The sequence below is a fragment of the Theropithecus gelada genome, chromosome 8, assembly GCF_003255815.1.
Source record: "Theropithecus gelada isolate Dixy chromosome 8, Tgel_1.0, whole genome shotgun sequence".
Classification (NCBI taxonomy): Eukaryota; Metazoa; Chordata; class Mammalia; order Primates; family Cercopithecidae; genus Theropithecus; species Theropithecus gelada.
Genome location: NC_037676.1, coordinates 140,450,183 through 140,477,598, shown reverse-complemented (window position 1 = coordinate 140,477,598; position 27,416 = coordinate 140,450,183). Strand labels below are relative to the sequence as shown.

The following is a 27,416-nucleotide window of genomic DNA, read 5'->3' as shown; positions in this document are numbered from 1 at the left end:
TTTAAGCTTTGGAAATTGGAAGGCCGTTTGGGGCCATTAGTCTCCTTGAGCAGGAAAAACACCTCACAGGGCTGCAGGTAAAGGACAGTATTGGAGTTCATGGGTTCCAACTGATTCTTGTTTTGCAGAGAGCAGCAGCCTGCATTCAGCCTGTGTCCATGACAGCACCGTGCACAGCCGGGTCTTTCAGATCTTATACCGGAATGAAGAGGTGCCCATAAATGATGCTGTGGTCTTCCGAGTTCATTTGCTCTTAGGTGGTGAAAGGGTAAGTCATGAATCTACCACCAGCCACAAGTGGCTGTTCCCTCTCATGGCTGTTCTCTCTCATTGCTAGGTAAATGGTGAAAGAAGAAGGTATGGATTTACTCTGAAATCTGACAGAGATTAGTGCTTTTAGTGCACTCATGCACTTATTTATGTATTTGCTGTTTTACTCATTTTTTAAATTCATATATTTGCTTGTTCCATGTAGTCTCAAGTGCAGACAGTCTCCATTGACTCATTTACTGGGCCTCTTCTTCCGTCCTCATTTGCTCATTTGTGCATCTGTTCAGGCCCTCTGTCAATGCGTCAATCAGCAGGTGGTTTTGAGTAACTGTTTTTTTGCAGGGCTCAATGTGGGACCCTTGGATAAGGGACAGAACCGGAGAAGGCAGCAGGAACTCTACCTTGAAAGGGTTGATAATTTAGCAGGAAAACAGATATATAAGCAAACACCTTGGTAGGTGATGTGAGCAATGATCTCTGTGGAGATGACAAAGCTGGTGTTCATCAAGGCTTGCACAAGAGCTGGCTTCAGATGCACATGCTGAATTCACCAGAGAAAGAAAGAGGAAGGGCATCGAATGAAGGGGAAACAGCATCACTGCAAGCCCAGAGGCTTTGGGGAGCTTGCTTTATTAGTTGGGAACTTGATTGAAAATTTCCTGTTCATCAGATTAACACATTTCAAAGGAATATCTGAAGCTCAAACTTTTGATCTGCCTCCCCTAGCCTCACTGAAGTGTACCTGTTGCCACATTTGAGCTTTTTCCTGCTAGAATATATTGATAATTATTTGAAAGAGTATTCCTGTTTTAGGAAGGTCTAATTAGAGCCCCCACTACTTGCATTCCTCATGTAGTGTGCATAACAGCTCCTATTGGGCATCTGTTATCTTTCTCCTCTCAGGCTTCTTGGCTTTTTGTCCACATCTTTTGTTATCTAGGTAGTGACCAGGTTCCTCTCTGTGGCTAAAATTGAAAAGCGTCACTCATTCTTTATTCATTAACCCATCTATCCTTTCAAAAATTTATTGAGCACTCACTAAGCACCTACTATGTGCTGAAGGTAAAATAGTGAACATGAAATATCCCTGGCATTTTGGACTTATATTCTAATATTAGATCAATATATCACAATGTAATTAAATAAACCAATCATGCATATTCTATTACTGAGCCTTCTCACTGCTACATACTCAGCTCCCTAGTCTCTGAGACACACTCATGAGGGAGATAAGAGTATAGGAGTTTGCACCCTCACTGGAGGCCCCGTGAAGCTACAACTGTACCCAAAGTGGAAGATACCTCATGATGGTCCTGCTGTGCAAGTCTGGCTGTTGCCTCATGACAGATACTCAGATATTGAGAATGTCAAGAACTCAGCACAACTTTCAACACAACCTTCACCCAAGGTGATTATTCCCTGGAGGACAAGTGACAGACAGGAGAGTCTCCCAGAGAAGCCAGTGCAGAATTGTGGAGACCCAACTGTGGAGGAAGATTCAGGCATGCCATGAGCTCAGGGAGATGTCGGTTCTGGAGGAGAGCACAGTAAGGACAAAGAGCCTGAGGTGGGAATGACGTTGGGGTGTTTCAGGAAAAGCACTAAGGCTGAGGTGACTTGCACAGACAGAGAGGGCAAAGGAGCAGGAGACGAAGATGGAGCAGGGAGGCCCAGCATTGTGGGCCATGATAGGGAAATTAGGGCTTATTCTTGGGCAATAGAAATCCACCGATTTTGTTAGAATGGTGCAATGGCACAATTTTTATTTTAGAATTTTGTCATCCCTCTCCCAGTCTGCAAGCTCCACAGGACTGGATCTCTCTTTGTATCCTGAGTGCCCCAGTAGCCATAGGACTACACTTGTGGATACCTGACATGGAGTGGATGACTTAGTTGTTGAATGAATGAATTTAACTTATAATCTCTTCTTTTTAGGCCCTTTGCACACTATTCTTTCCAAACAGAGATAAGCATCCACCATGCGCCCTGTTTGATGGCCCTTGGCTCCCTGTATCGTGCCTAGACCACAGTTGCCTGCTTCAATACCTCAAGGCACACCTCACTCACTGCAGCCTTCAGTTAACCTGACCCTGTCTCCCTTATGCCATCACAGTGACTGCAATACTTGATCTGTAATCAAAATTTAAAAGAACAAATGAAGCTCCTATTAGCCATGCTGGCTAGCTTTTGACTACTTGACCATTTCCTCTCTCTGCTCTCCCACCTGCTATGTGCCCCCAGAGACTGGCTGCAAGAACTGCTCAGTCATGTCTTTACCTTTTAGTTTCCGTTGAGTTCAGCCTATGAGAGCTTCTGCAGGTGACTACGAGGAGAATGGGCCCAGAGTGTTCATTCCCCAGGCTCCTTCCCTGCAGGGTCCTGAAGGGTTGGCTGTGTCCAGTGGTGTGCTGGAGTCTGCTTATATCAGCTTTTGATAGCCACGCGTACACACTTCTTTCCAACTCCTTATTTAGCGACTTCACATTCATAGCTCGAAGTCAATTGTGATGAAAACATTTACACAGGAGAAACTGCCAATGCTACAAATCAGTGTTTTTTAATTTTTCTTCAGAGAGCCAGTTGTTAAACCTTTACCAGCATACCACTTGCTCTGTCCTTCTTCCAAAGGCCCCAGCTCCAGGCAGGGAGACACACTCCGTGTAGCTTTCTCTCCAGTTCTGATAGCCACTGTCTCTGCTTGAATCTTCATGCCTAGGGTGATAAGGAGGTCCTGAGGTTACTAGTCTTGAGGAACTGAGCCATTGTTAGTTGCTTTTTTTTTTTTTTTTTTGAGACAGAGTCTCGCACTGTCGCTCAGGTGGAGTGCAGTGGCGTGATCTCGGCTCACTGCAACCTCTGCCTCCAGGGTTCAAGTGATTCTCCTGTCTCAGCCTCCTGAGTAGCTGGGATTACAGCTTCCAGGGTTCAAGTGATTCTCCTGTCTCAGCCTCCTGAGTAGCTGGGATTACAGTTGCCCACCACCACGCCTGGCTATTTTTTTTTTTTTTTGTAGTTTTAGTAGAGACAGGGTTTCACTGTGTTGGCCAGGCTGGTCTTAAACTCCTGACCTTGTGATCCACCCGCCTCAGCCTCCCAAAGTGCTGGGATTACAGGGGTGAGCCACTGCACCCAGCTGTTAGTTGCTTTTTCTAAATCTTCCACACACTTTGTATATCATCCCTTTAATAAACTGTACCTAGAGTCCTCATTTTGAGTATAGCCTCTAATTCCTTCCTGGACTCAAGCTGATACCTTTAGTTTAGGAAACAAGACCATTAGGTTGCCTAGAGTGGTCATGAACTCCCAGTTAAACAGACTGCAAGCTCAAGGTCCACTTCCCCAAACTCCAATAAGAAATCAGTGCTCCATTTTTTCCCATGGGCCTTTGCCCTTTGGGACATTGATCTCAAAGAGCTACCCTGGCAGAATGCTTATGACAAACCAATGATGGAGGCTGGGTTTGGGTATTATTCAGGTATCCTGGCCGTTGCTCCATTTAATTCCGTCAGAGAATTGTTCTTGTCCCTGACAATTTAAAGCCTTCAAGTTTGACCTTCCCAACCCTCAACCTTAACTCATGTGAGGTTGTAGCCAACCTTAGTTCTCAAGTTGAATGGGGAGTCTGTTTCATATTACATGTTGTTTTCTTCTTCCTATCAAATTTCTTATCTCTGTAAGCTAATAATTTGTTATTGTGTTGGGGGTAATCCATATGGCAGCAAACAATGTCACAGCTAATTGCTATATACAAATCAGGGATAATAAAAGTTAATTGGATATGTCTGTAAACACTGTATATTTGGAATGGATGCATTTCCAGTTAGTATCAGTCTGCTTATGACAACCAAAACACTGCTTATAGCCAGTCGGCCAGAAATTATGTTCATGGATACACATAGACATGATTGTGAACCACAGACATTTATGAAATGCCTATTCGTCAAACACGTGATTCCACCCGCTATCAGAAATTCAGACATGAGGAAGATTCAGTTATGCATTGAGGTCACAGATAAGTGCAAGAGATGACCATGGACAGAACTAATCACAAGTTAAGGTGTAGGAAGAGATGTTATAATAACAGTTGCAAAGAGTGAGTCTGGAGGTAGTGTGTATATTTTATTTATATACTCTGTGTAATCCCACAGAAGATTTGGGAAGGCTTACAAAATGCATAGAATAGTAAAAAGAAAAGCTAGCAATGGAATGAGGCAGAGTGGAGGAGAAACACATACAGGAAAATAAAGGCTGGGGTAAATGTAGGGGACCAAAATGCGCAAACACCCTCTGGATATTTGCTAATGGTGATCCATACATTTAGTTCTAAGCTCCTAGCAGGCAGAGCAAAAAAGCAGATACAATTATTAACAGCAAAATGCTTGCCACTCTGAGGAAGAAGGGGAAAAGATTATATATTAAACACATTTTATGAGCAAGATTGCATTTTCATAGGCTTAAAAAGGAAAAGCATTTTCCAAAGTGTAATTCCTTGCTGCACCGGCATCACAGTCCCCTGGCAGTACTCATACAAAATGCAGATTCATGAGCCCATGCCAGACCTAGTGATTCAGACAGAGGTGGGGTTTTTTTTTCTTTTTCTTTTTTTTTTTTTTTTTTTGTTTGCTGGAAGCAGAGAGGGGCCTGAGTTGATTCAGAGTTTGGATAAGTAGAAAAATGGACAAGATTTCCACAGTAACCAGTTAAGAGCTCCTGAGACAGAAGACGGCAAGGCCCATAAAAAGCAGTAAAGCAGAAGGCAGATTTGGGGGAGAAAGCATTGTTGCTAATGGGCTGGAAACTGGCAGGGACACAAAGCTAGAAAGGAAGGTTGAGGACACAGCATGGAGAGCCATAGAGACTCTGCCGAAGGTCATGTTTCTCTTTTTTTAAAGGTAGGAGTCTCCTTCGGGACAGAAGGAGGAGACCTGGCATTTAGAAAGGTCAGTCTGGCAATAATATAGAAAATGGGGCCCAGGAGACCAAGGGCGTACAGGCAGTTGCTGCTGTAGTGCATGGTGTCTTGGTGAGCATCATGGCAGAGGTCGTAACTGTGTGAATGGAAACTGTGTGAGTTGAAAGGGTGAGCTGCATGGCCGCCAAGTGCAGCCCTTAGGACTGGGTTCAGGTTGAGCATAGGAGATGGCAGGCATCATGTAGAAAGGAATGATAAATGGAAGTTGACTCTAAGATTTGGGCATGAAATAGGCTTGGAGTTACTGATAGTCCAGGGTAGTTGGGAGAAGAAAAGCTTCTACTGGGGAGTGAAAGGAGTTGAGGATGAGTTATAAGAACAATCACAAGGATCTTAGCCCTAACAGCGGAGGCAGCGCTCCTTTCACGGGGACACTAGCTGCAGACCCCTGATTCGGCGATGGATGAATAAACATACACTGACACACAGATATTCTGCTTTGCCAGTCCAGCTGAGGGTCTGAGCTGCTTAAAGGCTCCAAGCTGAGTTCTGTAAACAGTTGCGACTGGGCCCATATGGGTTAGTGAGGCTCTTATTTATTCAGTAAGACTAATTAACAAAAGTTGTGAGTAAACACCACTAGAGGGTAAAGATTAAAGGCCAGGTTCTCAGGCCTAAAGTAAACACCATTTGCGGGTAATAAACTTCTGCTGACCACCAAGTAGGAGGCAGTAAAGTGTGCCTGGTAGGACAAAGGTTAGTCTTAAGCCCATATAAGTAAACAGGATAGGAAGATTAACTTCCCACATTCTTCTGTACTTGTACCCTAATCTTTCTGGCTCCTGCAAAGAGACCCTGGCTGCCTTCCGCCAAGCAATCTGAAGCTGTGCAAACTCTCAGGCCTTCCAAGAGAGTTTTTGACTATTACTATAACTATCTTTAATATTTTTCCCCCCAGCCTGATTGAACCCCAACAAACAGCATCTTATACCTACAAGGTATGTGCTGTATGGCAGGCGCTGTGCTGATTTCTTTGTCTGGAATATTTCATTGAATTATTGCAACAACATGAGAGGTGTTTTACTACTCCTGTTTTACAGATGAGGATACAGTGACTTAGAGAAGGCATTTATCTAAAGTCGTACCACCTGGAAGTTGTAGAGCCAGGGTTTGAACCTGGGCCCTCTGATCATAAAGTCTGTGTTTGTGACCAGCATGCAGGACCACTATGTGAAGTTGGTAGAAGAATGGGTCCTTCATGTGGCCGGGCCCCCTATGGTTGAAAATGACAGCAATAATAATAGCTAACCTTTGTTGAGAATTGTCAGTTCAATTGTAAACAAAGCCCTTTGTGTACATTTTTAAATTTTAATTCACACAATAACAATGCTTTGTGAGTAAATGTAATTATTTTACTCTCATTTTACAGATGAGAAAACAACAGAGAGGTTGACTGGCGCCAGGTCTCATAGATATGAAATAATAGAACTAAGAGTTGTACACATGTATCTTGATTTCAGAAGCTGCTCTCTTAGCTATCAGGCTGCAACAAATCCCAAGATAGTAGTTAAGAATGGAGGAGAAAACAAGAGAGTCACCATTATGAGTTGAAACCAAGCAGTGAGAGAACGTCCAACCTAGAACACACACATGACCATGGGAGAAAGCTGAAGAAATGGAGCCCTTGACAGCATCTGGGATGTGGGACTCTCACTAACTGAGTTTGAGAAAATGCCTTTAGCACAGGGAGCCTCAGTTTCCTCATGGGTAAATGCAGGACAGTCTTTCCCAACTCATAGTTTTATCCATGTTAAATAAAATAGTATACGTATAATGATAGTTTATTGCCTGCCAAATAATAACTCTTCTGTAAATATTAGCTTCTTATATTATTTCTACTAGTTTGCAGAACTACTTCCTGTTCGTGAGAAAATGACCCTTGAATGGAGATGATGACTCTAATTGAGATAATGCAGAATAAAGGAAAATCATATGTTTGTATGGTGTGTGTGTGTGTGTGTGTGTGTCTTTTTGAAGGAGGGGGGGGTGGGTAGGAAGTCAACAGCCAACCATGGAATAAATGTTTAGAAAAGGCAGTGACTTCATTCTGGAATATCTTGCAAATAAGATTCATTGAAGCATTGTAAAGTTATAGCCCAGCTCAATTTAGCCACAGCTTATCCAGGCCAGTGATTTCTCTCCCAGTTCCTAAGGAAACTGCAGCAAGTTTAAAACTGGAGTTTACATTGAATTTTCATTACCCAGGCAAATGCGTGCTCAGAAGGTAGTTGGGAAGCTTACGTTGCCAGTCTCCCTCCCTTCCTGGTGACAAGAGGCTGCAATGCGTTCCTTGTGTGTTTGAAGCTAGGTTCATGATTATGCAAAACAAAGCTAGGAAAGGAAGTTATTTATAGCACTTGGATTCAGCAAAATGTTAACTTTTAAATGCTTTTTTTTAAATAACAAATTTTAAACCCTGGAGACCTAAAGATAAATTCCATCTGTATATCTCTCCATGAATTATGCTTAACCAGGAAGACATTTCCAAAGAGATCTTTGGGTAAGAGATTTCCATCTCAGGAAGATGAGGAGATTCTTGCAAAGAAATGAAAACCAAAAAAGGTGGGGATTGGGGAAAAAGCTTTATTTATTCCTCAAAGATGCATTGATACTTTCTATGTAGCAGACACTATTTCTGGAGCAAGGGATCAAGAATGAATTAAAACTAGTCTCTCTCTTAATCATACAAGGATTACTGGGAACACTACACAAGAAAATAGCCAGGGGCTTTTAGATGCAGGTCAGACGGGTGTCAGTGAATACTGTGAATGGTGGTAGAAGGGACAGCAATTACCTGATCTGAAACAGATCAGGTGATTGAACCCTGAAACAGAGTTTCTAAATGAGTTTCTAAATGCCAGCCCAGCACTCCCAAGTCCAGGGTTTTGTTTTGCTTTGTTTTTTGTTTTTTTTTGCAGAAGCTAAAAACCCATAATACAAATATGAAATTGCCCGAATTGTAAATGTTTGCAATTTGTTGAAAACATTTTCAAAAATACTATGGGGACTAAACAAGACACATCAGCAGACAATACTTGGCTCACAAGCTTCCAGGTGATAACACCGCCTCCAAAATTGTAATAGGCACCGTTAAATACCAAGATAAAAAAGACATGGCATTTTGTGGTTACAGACAAAAAGGGCTGCATCCTGCCTGTGAATGAGGAGGAGGAGGCCAAGTCCTATCACAGGTGTGTAGAACTGACCCTGGGCTGACCTCTGAGTAGAGGTGGTGGCGAGATCTGGTATTTAGCAAGTAACACCCCCTTGAGTTGGGAGTGATGTTAAAAAAGGAGAACTAGGGGTACCATCTTCCAGGTATATAGGAGAAACTGGCAGGAAGAATAAAGATTCCTGTGTTTAAAAAGTATGTTTTCTTTTTTTATTTTTTCTTAAAGCAAAGGATAAATGCGGCCATGGGTAGGGCATAAAATGCCAGTGTCTTAAAGTGAAAATGGTTAAATACAATGGATTTCAAGACAAAAATGAAAAAGCTGCTTTCTTATGAAGCTGAGCCACCTGAAGAAGTGACTGCTTTCCCAAACATGAGCTTCCTCCTCTGGACCCATGGGCCATGATGCCTGCCCTGAGAGGATGCCTGAGGGTTAGAGATGACCTTGTTCTGACTTAATCCCATTGCTAGCCAAGTGGAATTTCACTGCGAGTTCACTGCTCCATCCTTCCCAAAGGAGGTGCTACAGAACACTTGACTCTTGCCCCAAATGGGATTCTAGATCAAATCCAAATGAGACTCTCGAAAGTCCTGCAATAAAGAAACTTGTTTAGCATTTTTTTTTTTTTTTTTGCAAATTGACTTTCCCCAAACTGAGTATGTAAATCCCTTCTTTCTTTCTTTTTGTGTAATACTCCCAGATATCCTGTTCACCCAGAACTCCATGAAACATACATGGAAATTCTGCTTTCAGCATAAATGGCATTGATTTTTGGACAAGATGGTGTTTCTCTACTTTGGGAAGTAGACAAGCTAAGTATTTCATTTGGACAATATTTGACTCCTGAAATCCCTTGGACTTTGTTTCTTTTGCAGATGGAAGATGCGCTGAGTGAAGTAGATTTTCAACTCAAGGTGGATCTGCACTTTACCGACAGTGAACAGCAGTGAGTGTCATGGAAATGGAAAGTATTGAATTGTAGAAGCACGATGCTCTCCTCCCCGCTTCCCTACTCCTGGGATAGTCTCATAGGCCATGAATCTCAGAACGTCTCTCAGATAAGCATCTCCTGATAAGCTGCAATGTCCCTTACTCAGGGGTGTGGGCTAAGAAAGTTTGTGTGGTCATTTCAAACCACATACATTTTAGGCAGGCAGCTCAAATGCATACACAGAAATCTCATAACTTGTTGGCTTTATTAACTGGCACTTTCTCATGTCTGACACCTTCACACATCTTACAATGTGATAATAATTGGGGGTTTTAGATTAACGACCCTATGAAGCTACAAATGGCAAATCCCCTTCTGAATCAAAGGAGATTCTCTCAGGATTCAACGTCTTTGTGTGACATATCTGCTGTTATGTTTCAACTCTGAAACTGGAAACTCCATTTATCTGTAACCCGCTCATTAAATAAGCAGGAGGCAACTTTCTTCTTTCTCATAACTGCTTTCTTTCGGCTTGTTCTGTGGCCTCTTCTTCCTACCCTGGGCTGAGCTGTCAGGCCACTAAGCTGGGATATTTCCACTAATGAGTAAGTCATCCTTTTTTAGGTATGAAAAGTCCAGTGAAGTATCATATCAGAACTCTAAACCTCATCCATTGTATAACTTCTTTCTGTTGCCTCCTTTCTCTACCTCACCTCCAGATCCAGGCTTTCCTAGCGTAGAAAACTCCCAGTGTAGGAACAGGGCATGGTGGGGGACTTCATATCCCCCATTTCTTCCCCACTGCAGTTTGCAGGCTTTGCAGGGTCAGGCACAGTAAGGAGGGAAACAGTGGAGAAAAGGGCAGGGGTTCATTTGTGAGTAGGATTGTCATATGGTAAACCCTGAATTGGCCTTAGGATGTTCTTGTGAATTCCTTAGAGATAGACTCCTTAGGTACCCCTGACCAGAAGACTCTCACCCAGCCCCATCCCTGCAGTTATCTGATGTAGTGATGCCTCACAAGAGGCTGGGTGACTCATTCCTTGCAAGAAGCTCTTCGGGGGTGGATACTTTTCCAAAGCACACTCATCTGGCCCATGGGAAATGGACACAGACACTTTAACCCCCATTCCACATAACCTCCTCTGCCAAGCCTGCTCACTTTTGTTTAGACCAATCCAGCCACCCTCAGCTTCTCTCCTGATGGCCTTTGCAGAATGAGTTGAGCACTAGGAACTGCATTCCCACTGTTCTAGGGGATACAGGGCAATCTCCCTTGAAGACCTCCTCTCTTGGCTTAGGCAAAGGGAGGAAAACTCCTTTTTTCTCCGTTCTGTTAGCAGAATCTCAGCACACGCTGACCACTATCTGCAAATTAAAGTCAATTTTCACTTCTGGTCTCTGTAACCTCTCCAACAAATGTTTCCCCTTTTCCTTTGGAGAATGGGGAATTGGGAAGCTGATGAGTCAATGCTGGCAGAACTGTTTCCCTCATCCCTTCAAAGTTCAGATTTGGCCAGGGGCAGTGGCTCATGCCTGTTATCCCAGCACTTTGGGAGGCTGAGGTGGAAAGATTGCATGAGCCCAGGACTTCAAGTTTACGGTGTGTCATGATTGTGCCACTGCACTCCAGCCTGGGTGACAGAGCAAGACCCTGTCTCAAAAACAAAACAAAACAAAACAAAAAACAATAAAAAAAGGTCAGATTTCTTCACAGAACTTCTTCCCCTTCTCAAGGACTGTCCTATCTCTGAAATCTGTCTAATCCGTTATGGGACTATTCATAACATGAGGAGTTGAGTCCAAGGGGATTTGAACCAAAGATGGATGTCTACTGAAGTGTTAGGAACTTGATCGTGTATGAGAATTGAGAAGGGGCATCCACTGATGTGTAGCCAGTCTTGCCTGGTCCCTGGGCTGGCAGGAGTATCTGTCCATGGTCGTGCCACAGTCTGGGTTCAACTTCACAGATGCCTCATTTTTGTCTCTATCTGGACCCCAGCCCTCTGGCCACCTGCCTTTCTCATCACATCTGCTTTCTCCTTAGCAGGATAGTGTAGAGACTTGAGGAATCCTACCTGCTTCACCCCATCGCCAGGACTTGTTCTAGCACCATACTGAACTCAGATGCCCTAAAAGAGGCTGGCCTTCTTCCCGAGCTATAAACTCAGAAGTAAAGCCCTGACGTTATGGTGCTCCTATTTTCCTCTAACCATCTGGGGTTTCTGTCATTAACACCTCCAGTAACCCACCCCACCCTATCACTCTGTTCCACTTCCTTCCCAGACATTCATTCATAGCTTTATGGTAGACATTTCCAATTCATCACAGAACCTTGCGGCTAACTCCAAGCTCAGCCTAGAAATCAGCCTCCCACCTGCCCTCCATGTGATAAGCCATAGTGTACACAGTAAATGAGACTTTCTGTTCAGCAAAACAGTAGTTAATGGAGAGCCTGTATACCGGTGACTGGTTTAATCAAAGTGTATAAAACTCAACAACCTAGACTCTGCACTCATTAACTATAAAACATTGGGGAAGTCTCACACTTTCATAAATCTCAGTAGCTTCAGTTATAAAATAGATATCATTATAGAATACATACCTCATAGGTCTGTTTGATGATTAAGAGAGACAATATATGTAGCAGGCCAAGTACGCAATCTGATGGATAAATGTCTTCTTGCTTTTTATGGCTTCTTAGCTGGAAGTGAGGCCAGGCTTCAATGTGTTGCTTCCTCTCCCAAGCACTTAATAATAATAATAATAAGGGTTTTCATGAACTATAAGATTAGCTAAGATGAACAGGAAGTCAGAGGCTGGGGAAGATTGAAAATGCCACATTTTTAAATTTTCATAAATTGAGTTTAAGGATGACAAGGCATCCGTGGCATATCCTGGGGTGGACATTAGGCTCTGAAACATGACCAAGTCATCTGGCTTCTTTAGCAGCATATAGGCCTGGGTGGGAACAAAATGGAGAAGCAGAGCCTCTCATATTGGGACAGAAGAGCTCCTGAAATTTGTCTTTTCTGGTGGCTTTCAATGCAGGTGGGAGGATTCTGACCCCTGGAGACATGTGGCCTTGCCCAGAGACATGTTTGGTTATCACAGCTGAGGAGGATGCTTGAGGGGAGATGTGAGCACAGTAAGGGCGGGGCTTCACTTCTGACTTTATAGATCTGAAAGAAGGCCAACCTCTTCTAGGGCCTTAGAACAAGTCCCAGGAATGGTGTGAAGCAGACAGGATTGTCACACTTAGATATTGCCATCTAGTGAGTGAAGGCCAGATATGCTGCTGCACGTCGTACAGTGCACAAGTTAGCAGCGCCCCCTCCCACCACAAGAAAGCATGACTCGGTCCCCAAAGCAATGTTATGAGGTGAGGAAACTGTGCTTTATTCTAATCTCATATTTGTACTTGTTCCTCTGCAAAGACCCATCAGAACCTGTTTGCACAGGGATGGGGACCTCACTCCTTCACATCATGGCCCATTCTGCCCTGAATAGTTCTGCTGATTGGGAAATTCTTCTTTATTTCAAGGAACGATTCATCCCTGTGCATCTGCCCTCAGTAGACTTCAGTTTTATTTCTTGTGACCACCCAGACAAATCCGAGGTCTGGATGGCAGTTCAGAAAAGAAATCTTCTTGGCCAGGCACGGTGGTTCTCACCTGTAATCCCAGCACTTTGGTAGGCCAAGGCAAGAGGATTACTTTTGGTCAGGAATTCAAGACCAGCCTGGCCAACATGGTGAAACCCCATCTCTACTAAAAAATACAAAAATTAGCTGGGTGTGGGCTCAGGCTTGTAATCCCAGCTACTTGGGAGGTTGAGGTGGGAGGTTTTCTTGAACCCGGGAGGCGGAGGTTGCAGTGAGCCGAGATTACACCACAGTACTCCAGCCTGGCAGCCTGGGTGACAGAGTGAGACTCCATCTCAAAAAAATAAAAAAGAAACCTTATTTATGTCATTTCCAGGTTAAATACCAGGGCTATTTCTGTGTGTGTTTTTTGTTTGTTTAATTTGTTTGCTTTATTTCCCTTATAAGAACTCAGACACTGTCCTATCAGTGCAATCAAGTTTACCACCATCATTTCAGAGCTTAGAGACCTCCCTGCACCACCACCAGGACCTAAGTTTTATCTCCATTTTGGATATATCTCTTTAAGAGCACAGGAGAGTTACCACCTCTTCATTCTTAATTCTTTACTCTTACTAATGTGGCTTAAATTCTTGTGAACATTTTTGCCATCTTTGCTACACTGATATGTATTTAACCTCCTGTTGTTCAAGCCCTAGGGATATATCTGTGATTCATAGGAACCTGGGTCTGACTGGATTCAAAGCAATATTGAGCAGTAACTCAGAAATAACTGTGAATCAGGAAGACCTGGTCCAAGATTACATTTTTGTCTTGTGGCTTTAATTAACTCTTGTTGACTTTACTTCCTTTTCTACAAACAGAATAATGCCAATAAATACCTCCTATAATTGCCATGCAGATTAAAGGGAAAAGTACCATGTTCAGTTCATAATAAGCTCTCAATACATTGTAGCCAGAATTAAAAATAATGTAAATGTTAACACCTTGCTGAGATTCATGGGGTAGACCCTTCATCCTCTCCCCAACAGGTTTCTTTCTGGTACCAGGGGACCATTATTCATATTCAATCTATGGAGTCATCCTGAGCTCCCATAATTTAGCTGGCTCTTTCACTGGCCTTTGTTTGCACACAAGCAACAAGGGTTTCAAGGAAGCAAAGCCCGTGGTGTTGGGTCTTCAGAGGCTGCTCCCTCCATCTGGCCCTTTCTGTGCTTCATTTCCTTATCTATGGATGGAGGACAATCATTTCCTCTCTGCTCTCCTCATGAAAGATGCTCCTCCCAGGTTTCCCTTGTGTTCTGCTTCAGAGAAATTTGCACAGCCCAAATGACTGGTTCTCAGGATTTGAGATTAGTGCTGGGTCTTCCTGGGGCGAACATGGCCCCAGGTTTTATATAGGTAACAACCAATCTTCTTTTAATCATCAAAGATGCTGTGACAGTTGGTTTAATCTCTTAGACTCAGATACGTGTCAATTACAAAATACTGGAGCAGACATTGGGGAACCCTTGATGAAACTAGTCAGATTATTTAAGCACTGTGCTTTGGGTGTCATTCATTCTTTTGTTCATTCAGTCAGTCAATTGTTCATTTTAATTTGTGTTTATATTCTCAATACCTGCCAGATACTAGGCTAGGTATTGGGATTATAAAGATGCATTAATCATAGTCCCTTAAGTGGTAGGAATCTGTTCGAAAACATAGGCTCACACAGTCAGTGCAGCATTATGAGGAGAGCGCTGGACATCTGGACATCTATGGGGGAAATAAAAATGAAGTGGAAAAAGTAGGAGGCTTCAGTGTTGAAGAGTCTTGAAAAGCTAGTGTGTGCTTCCTATCCATCACTGACACATGAGCTTGATGTCCCTGAGAGTGCAGCATGTCACCAGATCTGTTGTGTAGCAGCTGTGTGATATCCAGTAATACCTCTGAACCCTGGTTTTCTCATCTGCCAGTGATGGGAAAAATGATCTCTACCAGGCAGAGCACTTGCAGGACTGAATAAGACGATGTATGCATGGTGCTTGGCCAATGGAGAGGCTTAATACAGATATGCTAGGATGACAGCAGGGGCAACCCACCATTTCTCACATGAGCTCACATGCTTGCCTTCTAGGTTGAGGGATGTGGCCGGGGCACCGATGGTCAGCAGCCGCACGCTTGGCCTGCACTTCCACCCCCGGAATGGTCTGCACCACCAGGTCCCGGTCATGTTCGACTATTTCCACCTGTCTGTGATCTCAGTGACCGTCCATGCTGCCCTGGTGGCTCTGCAGCAGCCCTTGATCAGGTATGAAGTTTGGAGGCAGCCCTGATATGTGGGACCTACCTTGCATTGCAGGTGTGGTGGAGGGGCAGGGAGTTTTCCAGGAGAGATCAGCACACGCAAGGGAGTTTCTCTAAGGCTGCAGGTTTAAGCTTTGGTTCTCACTGAGGAGCATGGGAGAGAGTAAGGAGGAGGTTCCCAAGGGGAGACTGGTGTGGAACCCGGAAATCGAAAACCTGCAAACTATGGCTTACACCAGGAAGACTTGGAGTCTGGCTTCACATTTTTCTAACTGCACCTTCTTTGAGAAGTCATTTAATGTTCCTGAGCCATATAATCCTCTACAACAGGGACACTAATGTGTATCCCATCTACATAAGATTTTAGTGAATCTCAAATGAAGATAATGCCAGACACATGATAGGGGCTTAGTTTTCTTTTTCTTCCCCAAGTAGTTATTTGTTCAAATGTAGAAGGTCTATTTATTTATTTATTTATTTATTTATTTATTTATTTATTCGAGATGGAGTCTTGCTCTTGTTGCCCAGGCTGGAGTGCAATGGCACAACCTCGGCTTGCTGTAACCTCCGGTTCCTGGGCTTAAGTGATTCTTCTGCCTCAGCCTCCCGAGTAGCTGGGATTACAGGCACCCGCCACCAAGCCCAGCTAATTTTTGTATTTTTAGTAGACATGGGATTTCACCATGTTGGCCAGGCTGGTCTCAAACTCCTGACCTCAGGTTATCCACCCTCCTCAGCCTCTCAAAGTGCTGGGATTCCAGGCATGAGCCACCATGCCTAGCCCATGCATATGGTTTGATTCTTCCCTTCAGTGAATTTTCCCAGAACATGTTCAAGATCATGTGAAGCACTGAGGTTCTATGAATGTCCCAAGTGGAGGGACAGAACTGACAACATGTAGCATATTGTACCATGCTTGCCTGTCTTCATACCTACTCCAAGCATGGCCAGATAGGTGCATGAAATAATTTCAAAACATTACATATGCACATGGGCAAAAGTTGCATGTGTGCAGTGTTTATGCATAGAATGTTGTAGCATGGCATTTCCAAAAGGAATCTTTCCTAATTTCCCTTTTCTGAATGGCTTCTCAGTGCTGAGAGTTTAAGTGCAGGTACAGGAGACTAGAATTTTCACTACGTTTGCTGTTCCTGTCCTGAAGCCCCTGTTCTCTGCTGGGGTCAGAGAGTAGGAAATTAGTTACCCAATCTGACCCATGCCATGTGACCAGGAGCTGGTGCCCCTGGAGGTGTGATCCAGTGACCACATCCATCTGCTGGGTTCCTTTCCTGGCTCCATTATTCTTTTACTCAATGGGTATTTACTGGGGGCCTGCTGTGCTCTAGGAAAAGTGTAAGAGAATATGCAGTACATTCTACTATGGAATATAAAAATACTTTGGAATAGATCTTTCCCTCAGTGAGTTCACAGTCCAATGAAGTGGGCCCATTTGCATTTGTGAAGTTATGCTGTTGTGGTAGAGATTGGTAGAAAATGTTACAATATTCACAGTTACAGAAACAAAGGAGAGCAGACCTGACCTTGGGAAGTGACAGGAGATATAGAATCCAGAAAGCAGCAGAGAGTATTATCATCCTGTGAAGAATATTCCCAAAGGATATTCCCTAGCTCCTAACGCACTCCAAGGCTGGCAAATCACGTCCTCAATGCAGAGTTAAGGGCATGATCTGTCTGCCCTCCATGAAGTGAGGCTAGCGAGGTCAGGTCCTGCGATTAGCAGGCTGTCACTGCTGAAGATGAGGCAAGAGAAGGTGACAGACAGCCTGCGGTAGGAAAGGCAGAGCTTCCTGCAGCAGATTCTGGGGCCCTGGGATCAAATTGTTCTTTCATCGGCTGGAGTCAAGGCCATCTTATCATCTAGCCCTACCACTTACTTTTTGGGGAATTCTTGGATAAGTCACCTAACTTTTCTAGCATCTGTTTCAACATATAAGTCAATGAATGAGTCAAAGTAATTTCCATTTATTTTATTTTATTTTTATTGTTTTGTTTTGTTTTGTTTTTTGAGACAGGGTCTCATTCTGTCTGTCACCCAAGCTAGAGCACAGTAATGCAAATTCAGCTCACTGCAACCTCTGCCAACTGGGCTCAAGTGATCCTCCTGCCTCAGCCCCCCAAGTAGCTGGGACTACAGGCAGGAGCCACCATGCCCAGCTAAATTTTTTTAATTTTTTGTAGAGACAGGGTTTCACCAAGTTGGTCATACTGGTCTCAAACTCCTGAGGTCACGCAATCCACCTGCCTCAGCCTCCCAAAGTGCTAGGATTATAGGTGTAAGCCACTGCACCAAGCCAAAAATTTTTTAAAAATGAGATGTGATACTAACCCAACAGGGATGATGAGAAGGTGCAATGGGATGAGGTGTATAGTGCTGCACGTGGCGAAAACATGCTTCCTTCAAGGTGGGTGGCAAAAGCTTTGGCCACTTATAGAGAGGCCATGTCTGGAAACTCTGAGATAAATCAAGTCTGACATCATTAAAGTCTCAGAGTCCGGCAGAAACACACGTAGACCAAACTCTAATTCTGAGCAATACCTGTTAAGTGAGTGGAGTGGGAACCCAGTGTAGGGTAGGAATTAAAGGGATGGTTTTTAGGGTTAGACAGACCCATGTTGCAAATCTGAGCCCTCTGCTTGTTAACTCTGTTAGTTTGAGCATGTGAGTTTCAGTTTCAGTACATACCAGAACGCTTTTAGAAGGATTAAATGAGACAGCACATGTAAAACCCTTGGCCATTAATTCAGTTGATTGTTATTTAGCACCTCTCGTATTCCAAGCCCTCACCTAGGCCTCATGTCTAGTACATAATAAGCATTTAATAAATGGTATGTAATCGTTAGCATGGGAAAGAAGCAACTCTACCTCAGGGACATGAGAGAAATCTTTCTAGAAGAAACGGTCTTTGTGCTACACCTAGAGGACAAGAGACTGTGACAGTGAAAAGCGAATTTGGGATGGTAAATTGGAGTTACAGTTTAATACAGTAATTAATGACACATTAAAGAATAGAGAATTTGTTTATTGTATAAAAAGGAGGCACTGAATGTTTTCAGCAGGAGAGTTACCCGGTAAGATCTATGTTTTGTAAAGACTCCAGCAGCTTTGAGTTGGTTAGACTGGAAGTTACATCAGATTAGAGGCCAGTTTGTTAATGCAAAGTGTTTATGCCAACTGAAAGGGCAGAGAGCAGGTGTATTAGTCTGTTCTCACTCTGCTATGAAGAAATAATTGGCACTGGGTAATGTATAAAGGAAAGAGGTTTAACTGACCCACAGTTCCACAGTGCTGGGGAGGCCTCAGGAAACATACAATCATGGTGGAAGTGGAAGAAAACACATCCTTCTTCACATGGCAGCATCAAGGAGAAGTGCTGGGCAAAAGGGGAAAAGCCCTTTATAAAACCATCAGATCTGGTGAGCATTCACTCACTATCACAAGAAGAGCATGGAGGTAACTGCCCTCATGATTCAGTTACCTCCCACCAGATCCCTCCCACCACATGTGGGGATTATGGGAACTATAATTCAAGATGAACTCTGGGTAGAGACATAGCCAAACCATATCATTTCACCCTGATCCTATCCAAATCTCATGTCCTTACATTTAAAAACACAATCGTGCCTTTCCAACAGTCCCCCAAAGTCTTAATTCATTTCAGCATTAACCCAAAAGTCCAAGTCCAAAGTCTCAACTGAGACAAGGCAAGTCCCTTCTGCCTATGAGCCTGCAAAATCAGAAGCAAGTTAGTTATTTCCTAGATACATTGAGGGTACAGGCATTGGGTAAATATATCTATTCCAAATTGGCCAAAACAAAGGGGTTACAGGTCCCATGCAAGTCCAAAATCTAATAAGGCAGTAATTAAATCTCAAAGCTCTGAAATAATCCCCTTTGACTCCATCTCTCACATCCAGGTCATGCTGATGCAAGAGGTGAGCTCCCATGGCCTTGGGTAGCAATGCCCCTTGATTTTGCAGGGTACAGTCTCCTCTGCTGGTTGCTTTCATGGGCTGATGTTGAGTGTGGCTTTTCCAGGCACATGGGGCAAGCTATCGGTGGATCTACTATACTGGAGTCTGGAGGATGGTGGCCCTCTTGTCATAGCTCCATTAGGCCATGTCCCAGTGGGGACTCGTGTGGGGGTTCTGACCCTGTATTTCCCTTCTGCCCTGCCCTAGCAGAGATTCTCCATGAGGGATCTGCTCCTGCAGCAAACTTCTGCCTGGACATCCAGGAGTTTCCATATAGCCTCTGAAATCTAGGCGGAGATTCCTAAACCTCAATTCTTGACTTCTGTGCACCTGCAGGCTCAACATCAAGTGGAGGCTGCCAAGGCTTGAGGCTTGCACCCTCTGAAGCCATGGGCTGAGCTATACCTTGGCCCCTTTTAGTCACAACTGGAGCAGCTGGGACACAGGGCACCAAGTCCCTAGGCTGCGCACAGCAAGGGGGCCCTGGTCCCAGGTCCTCAAAACCATTTTTTCTTCCTGGGCCTCTGGGCCTGTCATGGGAGGGGTTTCCGAGAAGGTCTCTGGAATGCCCTAGAGACATTTTCCCCATTTCCTTGGTGATTAACATTGGGTCCCTCATTACTTATGCAAATTTCTGCAGCAGGCTTGAGTCTCTTTCTAGAAAATGGGTTTTTCTTTTCTATTGCATCATCAGGCTGCAAATTTTCCAAACTTTTATGCTCTGTTCCCTCTTGAAAGCTTTACCACTTAGAAATTTCTTCCGCCAGATACCCTAAATCATCTCTCTCAAGTTCAAAATTCCACAGATCTCTAGGGAAGGGAGAACATGTTGCCAGTCTCTTTATTAAAGCATAGCAAGAATCACCTTTGTTCCAGTTCCCAAGAAGTTCCTAATCTCCATCTGAGACACCTCACCCTGGACTTCATTGCCCTTATCACTATCAGCAATTTGGTTAAGGCCATTCAACATGTCTCTAGGAAGTTCCAAACTTTACCACATCTTCCTGTCTTCTGAGCCCTCCAAGCCTCTAGGAAATTCCAAACTTTCCCACATTTTCCTGTCTTCTTCTGAGCCCTTCAAATTGTTCCAACTTCTGCCTGTTACTCAGTTCTAAAGTCACTGCCACATTTTGTGGTACCAGTTTACTATATTATTCCATTCCTATACTGCTATAAAGAAATACCCAAGGCTGGGTAATTAATAAAGAAAAGAGGTTTAATTGACTCACAGTTCTGCTGGGCTGAGGTAGCCTCAGGAAGCTTACAATCATGGTGGAAGGGGAAGCAAACATGTCCTTCTTCACATGACAGCAGCAAGGAGAAGTGCTGAGCAAATAGGGGAAAGCCCCTTATAAAACCATCAGATCTCATGAGAACGAACTCACTGCAGGAGAACAGCATGGAGGTAACCACCCCCATGATTCAATTACCTCTCACTGGCTCCCTCGCACAACATGTGGGTATTACAAAAACTACAATTCAAGATGAGATTTGGGTGAGGACACAGTGAAACCATATCAGCAGGCTTCACTCCCATTTTATAATGGGGGCCCTGATACTATCCTAATGAGAATTTGGGAATCAGAAATCTTAGTAAAATGTTTAACCTTCCGACCGAAAGAGTCTTGCAAGTTTGTCTGCAGAAACCTTGGTGGAGTGAAACACAGATATAAATTCACAGTAAGGGCTAGATTTCCTCAGGGATGGGGGTAAAAATAGAACTGTCTTCTGTCTTCTGTCTTCTGGATTTTGCAGGAAGAACTTCTATCAGTTGGATCACAGCAACTGGAAACAAAGGGAACCCTTTAAGCTTGTGGGAAATGCCTGTCAAATAGGGCAAGCACTAACTTTTCCAGAAAAGTGGTTAAATCCAATTATCATGAAACAGGTGTGAAATTAACATTTAATCTCCAAAACCCCTTAGCCTTCACTAAAACAAGCTGAAGCAAAGAATCCATTTTTAACTCCCAAATGGATATGATTGGATTTCACTTGAGGGATTCAGATCCACCAGAAAAGCTAGTTAAGTAAATAACAAGTTATTTTAGTTGTTAATCTGCAGTCTGTCCAGTGAATGTGCCAGGAATATCCACATACACACTTTCTACTTTTCTTGTGGATGTTCCTTTTATCCATCTTCCAGGTAAATTATAGAGTTTCTTCAACTTGCAATTCAAAAGAAATCAGAACAGTGATTCTATTTTATTATATGTGTGGTATTAACAACAGATAGCTCCTAGCATTGATGGAAGCCTTGCTGCTTGCCAGACACTGTACTGGAAGCTGCCCCTAGCTTATCCCGTGGGACCCCCACAACCACCAAATGGCTAGGGTGCTGGTATCAAACCTTCTGACAGGAAGAAGCAGAGTAGGGAGATTAAAAACTTGCCTTAGGTCACACAGCCTTTAGGGAGTTGAACCCTGAGAGGCTGGCTTTATTGCCCCCTCGCTGATTGGCCATACTCTGAGGATCATCTCTAGACAAATTCTTTTTATTATTATTATTATTATACTTTAAGTTCTAGGGTACATGTGCATAACGTGCAGGTTTGTTACATATGTATACTTGTGCCATGTTGGTGTGCTGCATCCATCAACTCGTCAGCACCCATCAACTCATCATTTACATCAGGTATAACTCCCAATGCAATCCCTCCCCGCTCCCCACTCCACATGATAGGCCCCAGTGTGTGATGTTCCCCTTCCCAAGTCCAAGTGATCTCATTGTTCAGTTCCCACCTATGAGTGAGAACATGCGGTGTTTGGTTTTCTGTTCTTGCGATAGTTTGCTGAGAATGATGGTTTCCAGCTGCATCCATGTCCGTACAAGGACACAAACTCATCCTTTTTTATGGCTGCATAGTATTCCATGGTGTATATGTGCCACATTTTCTTAATCCAGTCTGTTACTGATGGACATTTGGGTTGATTCCAAGTCTTTGCTATTGTGAATAGTGCCGCAATGAACATACGTGTGCATGTGTCTTTATAGCAGCATGATTTATAATCCTTTGGGTATATACCCAGTAATGGGATGGCTGGGTCATATGGTACTTCTAGTTCTAGATCCTTGAGGAATTGCCATACTGTTTTCCATAATGGTTGAACTAGTTTACAATCCCACCAACAGTGTAAAAGTGTTCCTATTTCTCCACATCCTCTCCAGCACCTGTTGTTTCCTGACTTTTTAATGATTGCCATTCTAACTGGTGTGAGATGGTATCTCATTGTGGTTTCGATTTGCATTTCTCTGATGGCCAGTGATGTCGAGCATTTTTTCATGTATCTGTTGGCTGTATGCATGTCTTCTTTTGAGAAATGTCTGTTCATATCCTTTGCCCACTTTTTGATGGAGTTGTTTGTTTTTTTCTTGTAAATTTGTTTGAGTTCTTTGTAGGTTCTGGATGTTAGCCCTGTGTCAGATGAGTAGATTGCAAAAATTTTCTTGCATTCTGTAGGTTGCCTGTTCACTCTGATGGTAGTTTCTTTTGCTGTGCAGAAGCTCTTTAGTTTAATTAGATCCCATTTGTCAATTTTGGCTTTTGTTGCCATTTTTAGACATGAAGTCCTTGCCCATGCCTATGTCCTGAATGGTATTCTTTTTACCTCGTTTGCCTCGGAAATTGCTCTCCTGCACACACTGGCCTGAATTTTCCTGCATTGTATTACATCTGTTGGTTTCCTTTGCTCTCTAGACAAATGTCTTAAGGTGAAGGCTGTGCCTTAATCATCTTATCATCCTAGCACCTAACCCACTGCCTGGCGTATGGTATGGGCCTAATACATATTTGAATAAATGAATTAAACAGGAATATAATTCTAAATTTATTTTCCTGTCAATATTTTAAGCAGGAACCTGGATCTCTTGGATTAAGCCCTTCCACAAATGTTTCTTAAGCACCCATAGTAAAGATGGTGAAGATGTCACCTGGGGCTATTTATTGTCAAGACTCTCTTTGCCATCAGAGACTTTAAATTTTACTGAGGAACTAAAACATGCCTAGAATATAGTATCCACAATATGACAAAACATCCATTGGAAAAGAAATTGAATAGAAGAGATCTAAAAAAGAATACGAGAATGAGTAAACATTACTGGTATATCAATTGATGAAAACCAAACAGGTAAAGATAGAGGAAGATGATCATAAACTCAAATATGATAAATTTGAATAATCACACATCTTTTCCTAATCTCCTTTGATCCTGACATTGATCATTGCCATCACATGTCCATTAATCTTTGGATTGCAGAGCTGGGCAGGAACTGCGCATTTGTGAGCTGAGTAGGTTATGGTCTTCCCAATTAGCATTGACACAGCGAGTGCTTTCTGGCTTATGACAGTCTTTGACATCGTATTAGACTCTTGTGTGGATCATGGAGGAAGATGGTTTATGCTTTTCCACAGAAGAAAAGAGGTCCAGGGAGTGGGACGAGGGGGTGGAAGGAGCAGTGACAGGACTCGGACCTTGTCCGGTCAGAGTTGCCCCTGAAACTTCCGGAGCCCATGCCACCTTCCCCTCTAGTGATATAAGCTTGGAGCTCTGCTTCAGTGTTTCTTACAGGTATGTTGTTGGTATTCAGGGTGGGCATTTACATGCACACGTTGTAGGATGTGTATCATCTTTGACTTTCAAGCTTACATGCCAGTTATACCCTCTTTATTATCAAGACATCCACAAATGTCACATGCAAACACCTCCTGGGGGTGAACTACTCCTAAATGACTTATCCCAAAGGCTTCACAGGAACACCCCTCAAAGGGGCTGAGTTAATGGCACCATCACTTTCTTTACCTCCTTTTTCACCCTTTCAATTATCTTTCATTTAGTTTTACTCGTCCAGGAAGAGGCTCCTGGCTTGGTAAAGGTGGCCCAGACACCGGACAAGAACAGTCTATCATTTCTCTGGAAAACTTGGTCTTTGGAGCTGGATACTGCAAGCCGACTTCCTCAGAGGTAAGGCCTGCGTGGGGCAGTTGCTTCAAAACTTTCAAACTTTACTTTGCAGAGTGTATGTTCTATGAGATTCATGCTTCTTTGAAACATCCCCTTCAGAGATTTTTGCTAATTTAACCCTTCCTTTCACCATCTTCCCACCTCTTCTTTTTATCACTACAAGCTCTATCAGAAATATTTCTAAGGCCAAGCCCTGGGATAGATACAAGGAATATGGTCTTCATATGATACTTCTTATATGTGGTCTCTTGGAAGAATACGGTTCTTTGTAGGTCAGGAGGCTGTGCTGTGAGGGGGCCACTCAGACTGTGTGATAACATTGAAAGCCATGCCTGCTTTCAAAACCTGGCTCCCACTTTCATTTGTGCACTCTCTGAACATCAGTTTTCCCACCTGTAGAGTGGGCTCCCCAATAGCTAATAATCTCATGAAGTGTTATATGTACCCAAATGTTGTAATGAATGTAAAGTTCCTAGCCCGGTATCCAATACTCACTAGCTGCTGACTATACATAGCCTGTCCTTCTCCTTGTTCTTTTATCCCAAGAAACATCCCTTACTCTTCTGTGATGTGCAGGGCTTTAACTACACAGGGTATGATTCTGCTCATTTCTCCTGAGCCAGTGTGTGCTGTGTTTTTATTAGTGGTCTACTCATAAATAACCAGCCTGTATTGTTCAGGATTCTCCAGAGAAACAGGACCAATACAGCCAATAGGATACACACATACACACACACACACACACACATACACACACACACACACACACAGATTTATCATAAGTAATTGATTCACATGATTTTGGAGGCTGAGAAGCCCCCAGATCTTCAGTCAGCAAGTTGGAGACCCAAGAGTGCAGATGGTATCATTCCAGTCCAAGGCTAAAGGCCTCAGAACCAGGAAAGCTAGTGTTATAAGGCCCATTCCAAGTCCAAGTCCAAAGACAGGAGAAAACTGATGTCCCAGATCAAAGACAATAAATAAGAGACAGTTTTCTCTCACCCAGTCTTTTTGTCCTATTCAGGCCCTCAGTGGATTGGGTGAGGCCCATTCATGTTAGAGAGGGTTATCTGCTTTATTCAATTGACCGGTTCATCCAGACATACCCTCACAGGCTTACCCAGAATAAGGTTTGACCAAACATCTGGGTGCCTTGTGGCCCAAGTAAATTGATACATAAAAGTAACCATCACACTAATAGTAACCATCACTACTAATTTCTGAGTAGCCCACATTATGTGTTAAACTGTCCATGCCCAGTCAGCCCCACAAAAGAGGTGCTCTATCCTCATATACAGTCAGGCTCTGTGCACAAACTGTTCAGAATATTAGGTAATGCATTCAGCTGGCTCTCCCGTGATGTCATCTTTGCTAGCTCTGAGACCCACCCAGGAGGTCTGGTGGCAAAAACTGCCCAAGTCGTGTCTTCATCTGGTCCAAGCTGCTGTGTCACGCAATTTTATGGTCCTGAGAAGCAAAGAAAAGAGTTGTCAAGAGCCTGCCGAGAGGACCTGAAGCCAGAAAGGGGCTCTATGTGATGGAAGGAGCAGATTTTAGAGCCAAATAAGACCAGTTCCAGGGTAGACTCCAATGACTTGTAGATGCAGAACTTCAGTCAACCACTGAGCTTCTCAGAACCTGACATCCTTAGCACTGATGTAGGGCCCAGAAGATAGGAACTGAATGAGTAAGAAAGCGAGTGGAAAGCAGTGAGCCCTGTAGCATGTCGTTGGACTATCCCTGCTGCGGGTCTTTTGCACCAGGACCATCACTGAGGCAGAGCTCCCCATGGTCAGCTGAAGCCTTTGCAGTGACTAAATCACAGTTCAGCTTCTCCCTGTGTCCAGCCTTCCTTCCTTCAGCCCCCATGTGGGCTGGCACCTAGAGTTTCAGTAGACCCCGTGTGGAGACTGAAGAGCCTCAGAACCAGGGCTGGCCCTCAGAACCTCAGTAATCTACTGCCTGAAAATCTTCCACTCAAACTCTGTTTTCCAGGGAATGTGGCCTGGGGCGTTAGGGGATGTCATTGGTCACAGATCAATTCAGAACACTTTCAACACTCATCTCGCAAGCCAAGGGCCTTTGCTGAGGCTGCCACAGGAGCTTATGAAGATGATTACAAGAAGGTTTCTGTCCTGAAGGACTCTGATGTGCAACTCCCCGCACACCCTCCAAGACCTTGTTAGATGCCACCGCTAATGTGAAAGTACTCTCTGATTTTTTAAAAAGAAATACTTCCTCTTCAATTCTCTAGGCATTTCTGTCCCTCCTCCACTGGGCTCTGAGTGGCTGGGAATAGAAACCTCATTCAGCTCCCCATCCCTAGGGCCAACACCATGCCCGCCATACTCAGTGCTCAATAAAAGTATGGGGAATGAATGATACAAATATGTGAATCATGTTCATGTAGGAAGCTGAGCAGCAAGACACAGGCCACACGGACCATCTGTTGCTTCACACGGCAGGAGCCAGCAACAGGCTGCAGGAGGCAGCTGTGGAACGAGGGGCATCTCCGCTGACGTGTGCGTGCCCAGCTCAGAACATTAGACCTGGTGTGGGGTGGGATGGAATGGGACACATGATAGACCATTTCAGTCCACCAGGCTCTATTACAGATGACACATCTGAGCATGGCCCAGCCAAATTTCTATCTCTGAGACTGTCACGATGTGGTAGAAAGCAGACTCTGGTTACAAATGCCCGCTATGGTAAATGCTGTGTGACTTGGGGGAACTCAATCACTCTTGTGGAAACTTAGTTTTCTTAACTGTGAAATGGGATCACATCTACCTTCTAGGGAGGATTTCAGAAGTTAATGTGTGTAAAAACACCACAGAAATAGACTTAGGCCCATGATACAGTATAGCATTTCTTTTTATTTCTCTTCTTGGCTATTTTTGGGGATGTGTGTCAAAGCAGACATCCCTGTCTTTTACCAGAGTCAGATAAAATGGTTTATTTGTGAGTGCTTAGCTTTGAACTTGCTCACGGAGTTGAGCTCAATGGGTTATTTTCAGGACTTGATTCTTTTCCTGTGCATTTTCTATTTGATTCGCATCCAATTATGCAGATTCAGTGCTGTGCACCCACCCTGTGCCTTCCCACCAGGGAAGTGCTGCCAAGCAAAGAATAAAATCCACTCCTTCCACCTCCCCTGGGAGCTATGTATCCAAATCCCTGAGAAGCCCAGCGCATTAACAAATAACACTGGAATCCGCACAGATT

At 43.7% G+C, this 27,416-nt stretch overlaps 1 protein-coding gene across 3 annotated transcripts in view; it reads left to right on the top strand.

Moving 5' to 3' along the window:
* The window catches only part of FAM135B (family with sequence similarity 135 member B), a 354,279-nt gene that overhangs the window by 218,740 nt on the left and 108,123 nt on the right, over positions 1-27,416 (top strand). For all 3 annotated transcript variants that reach the window (XM_025394243.1, XM_025394242.1, XM_025394244.1), the window contains 4 exons: positions 129-268; positions 9,291-9,361; positions 15,070-15,243; positions 24,065-24,191. In XM_025394243.1, the coding sequence (XP_025250028.1) occupies positions 129-268; positions 9,291-9,361; positions 15,070-15,243; positions 24,065-24,191 (512 nt within the window). The remainder of the gene's footprint in view (positions 1-128; positions 269-9,290; positions 9,362-15,069; positions 15,244-24,064; positions 24,192-27,416) is intronic.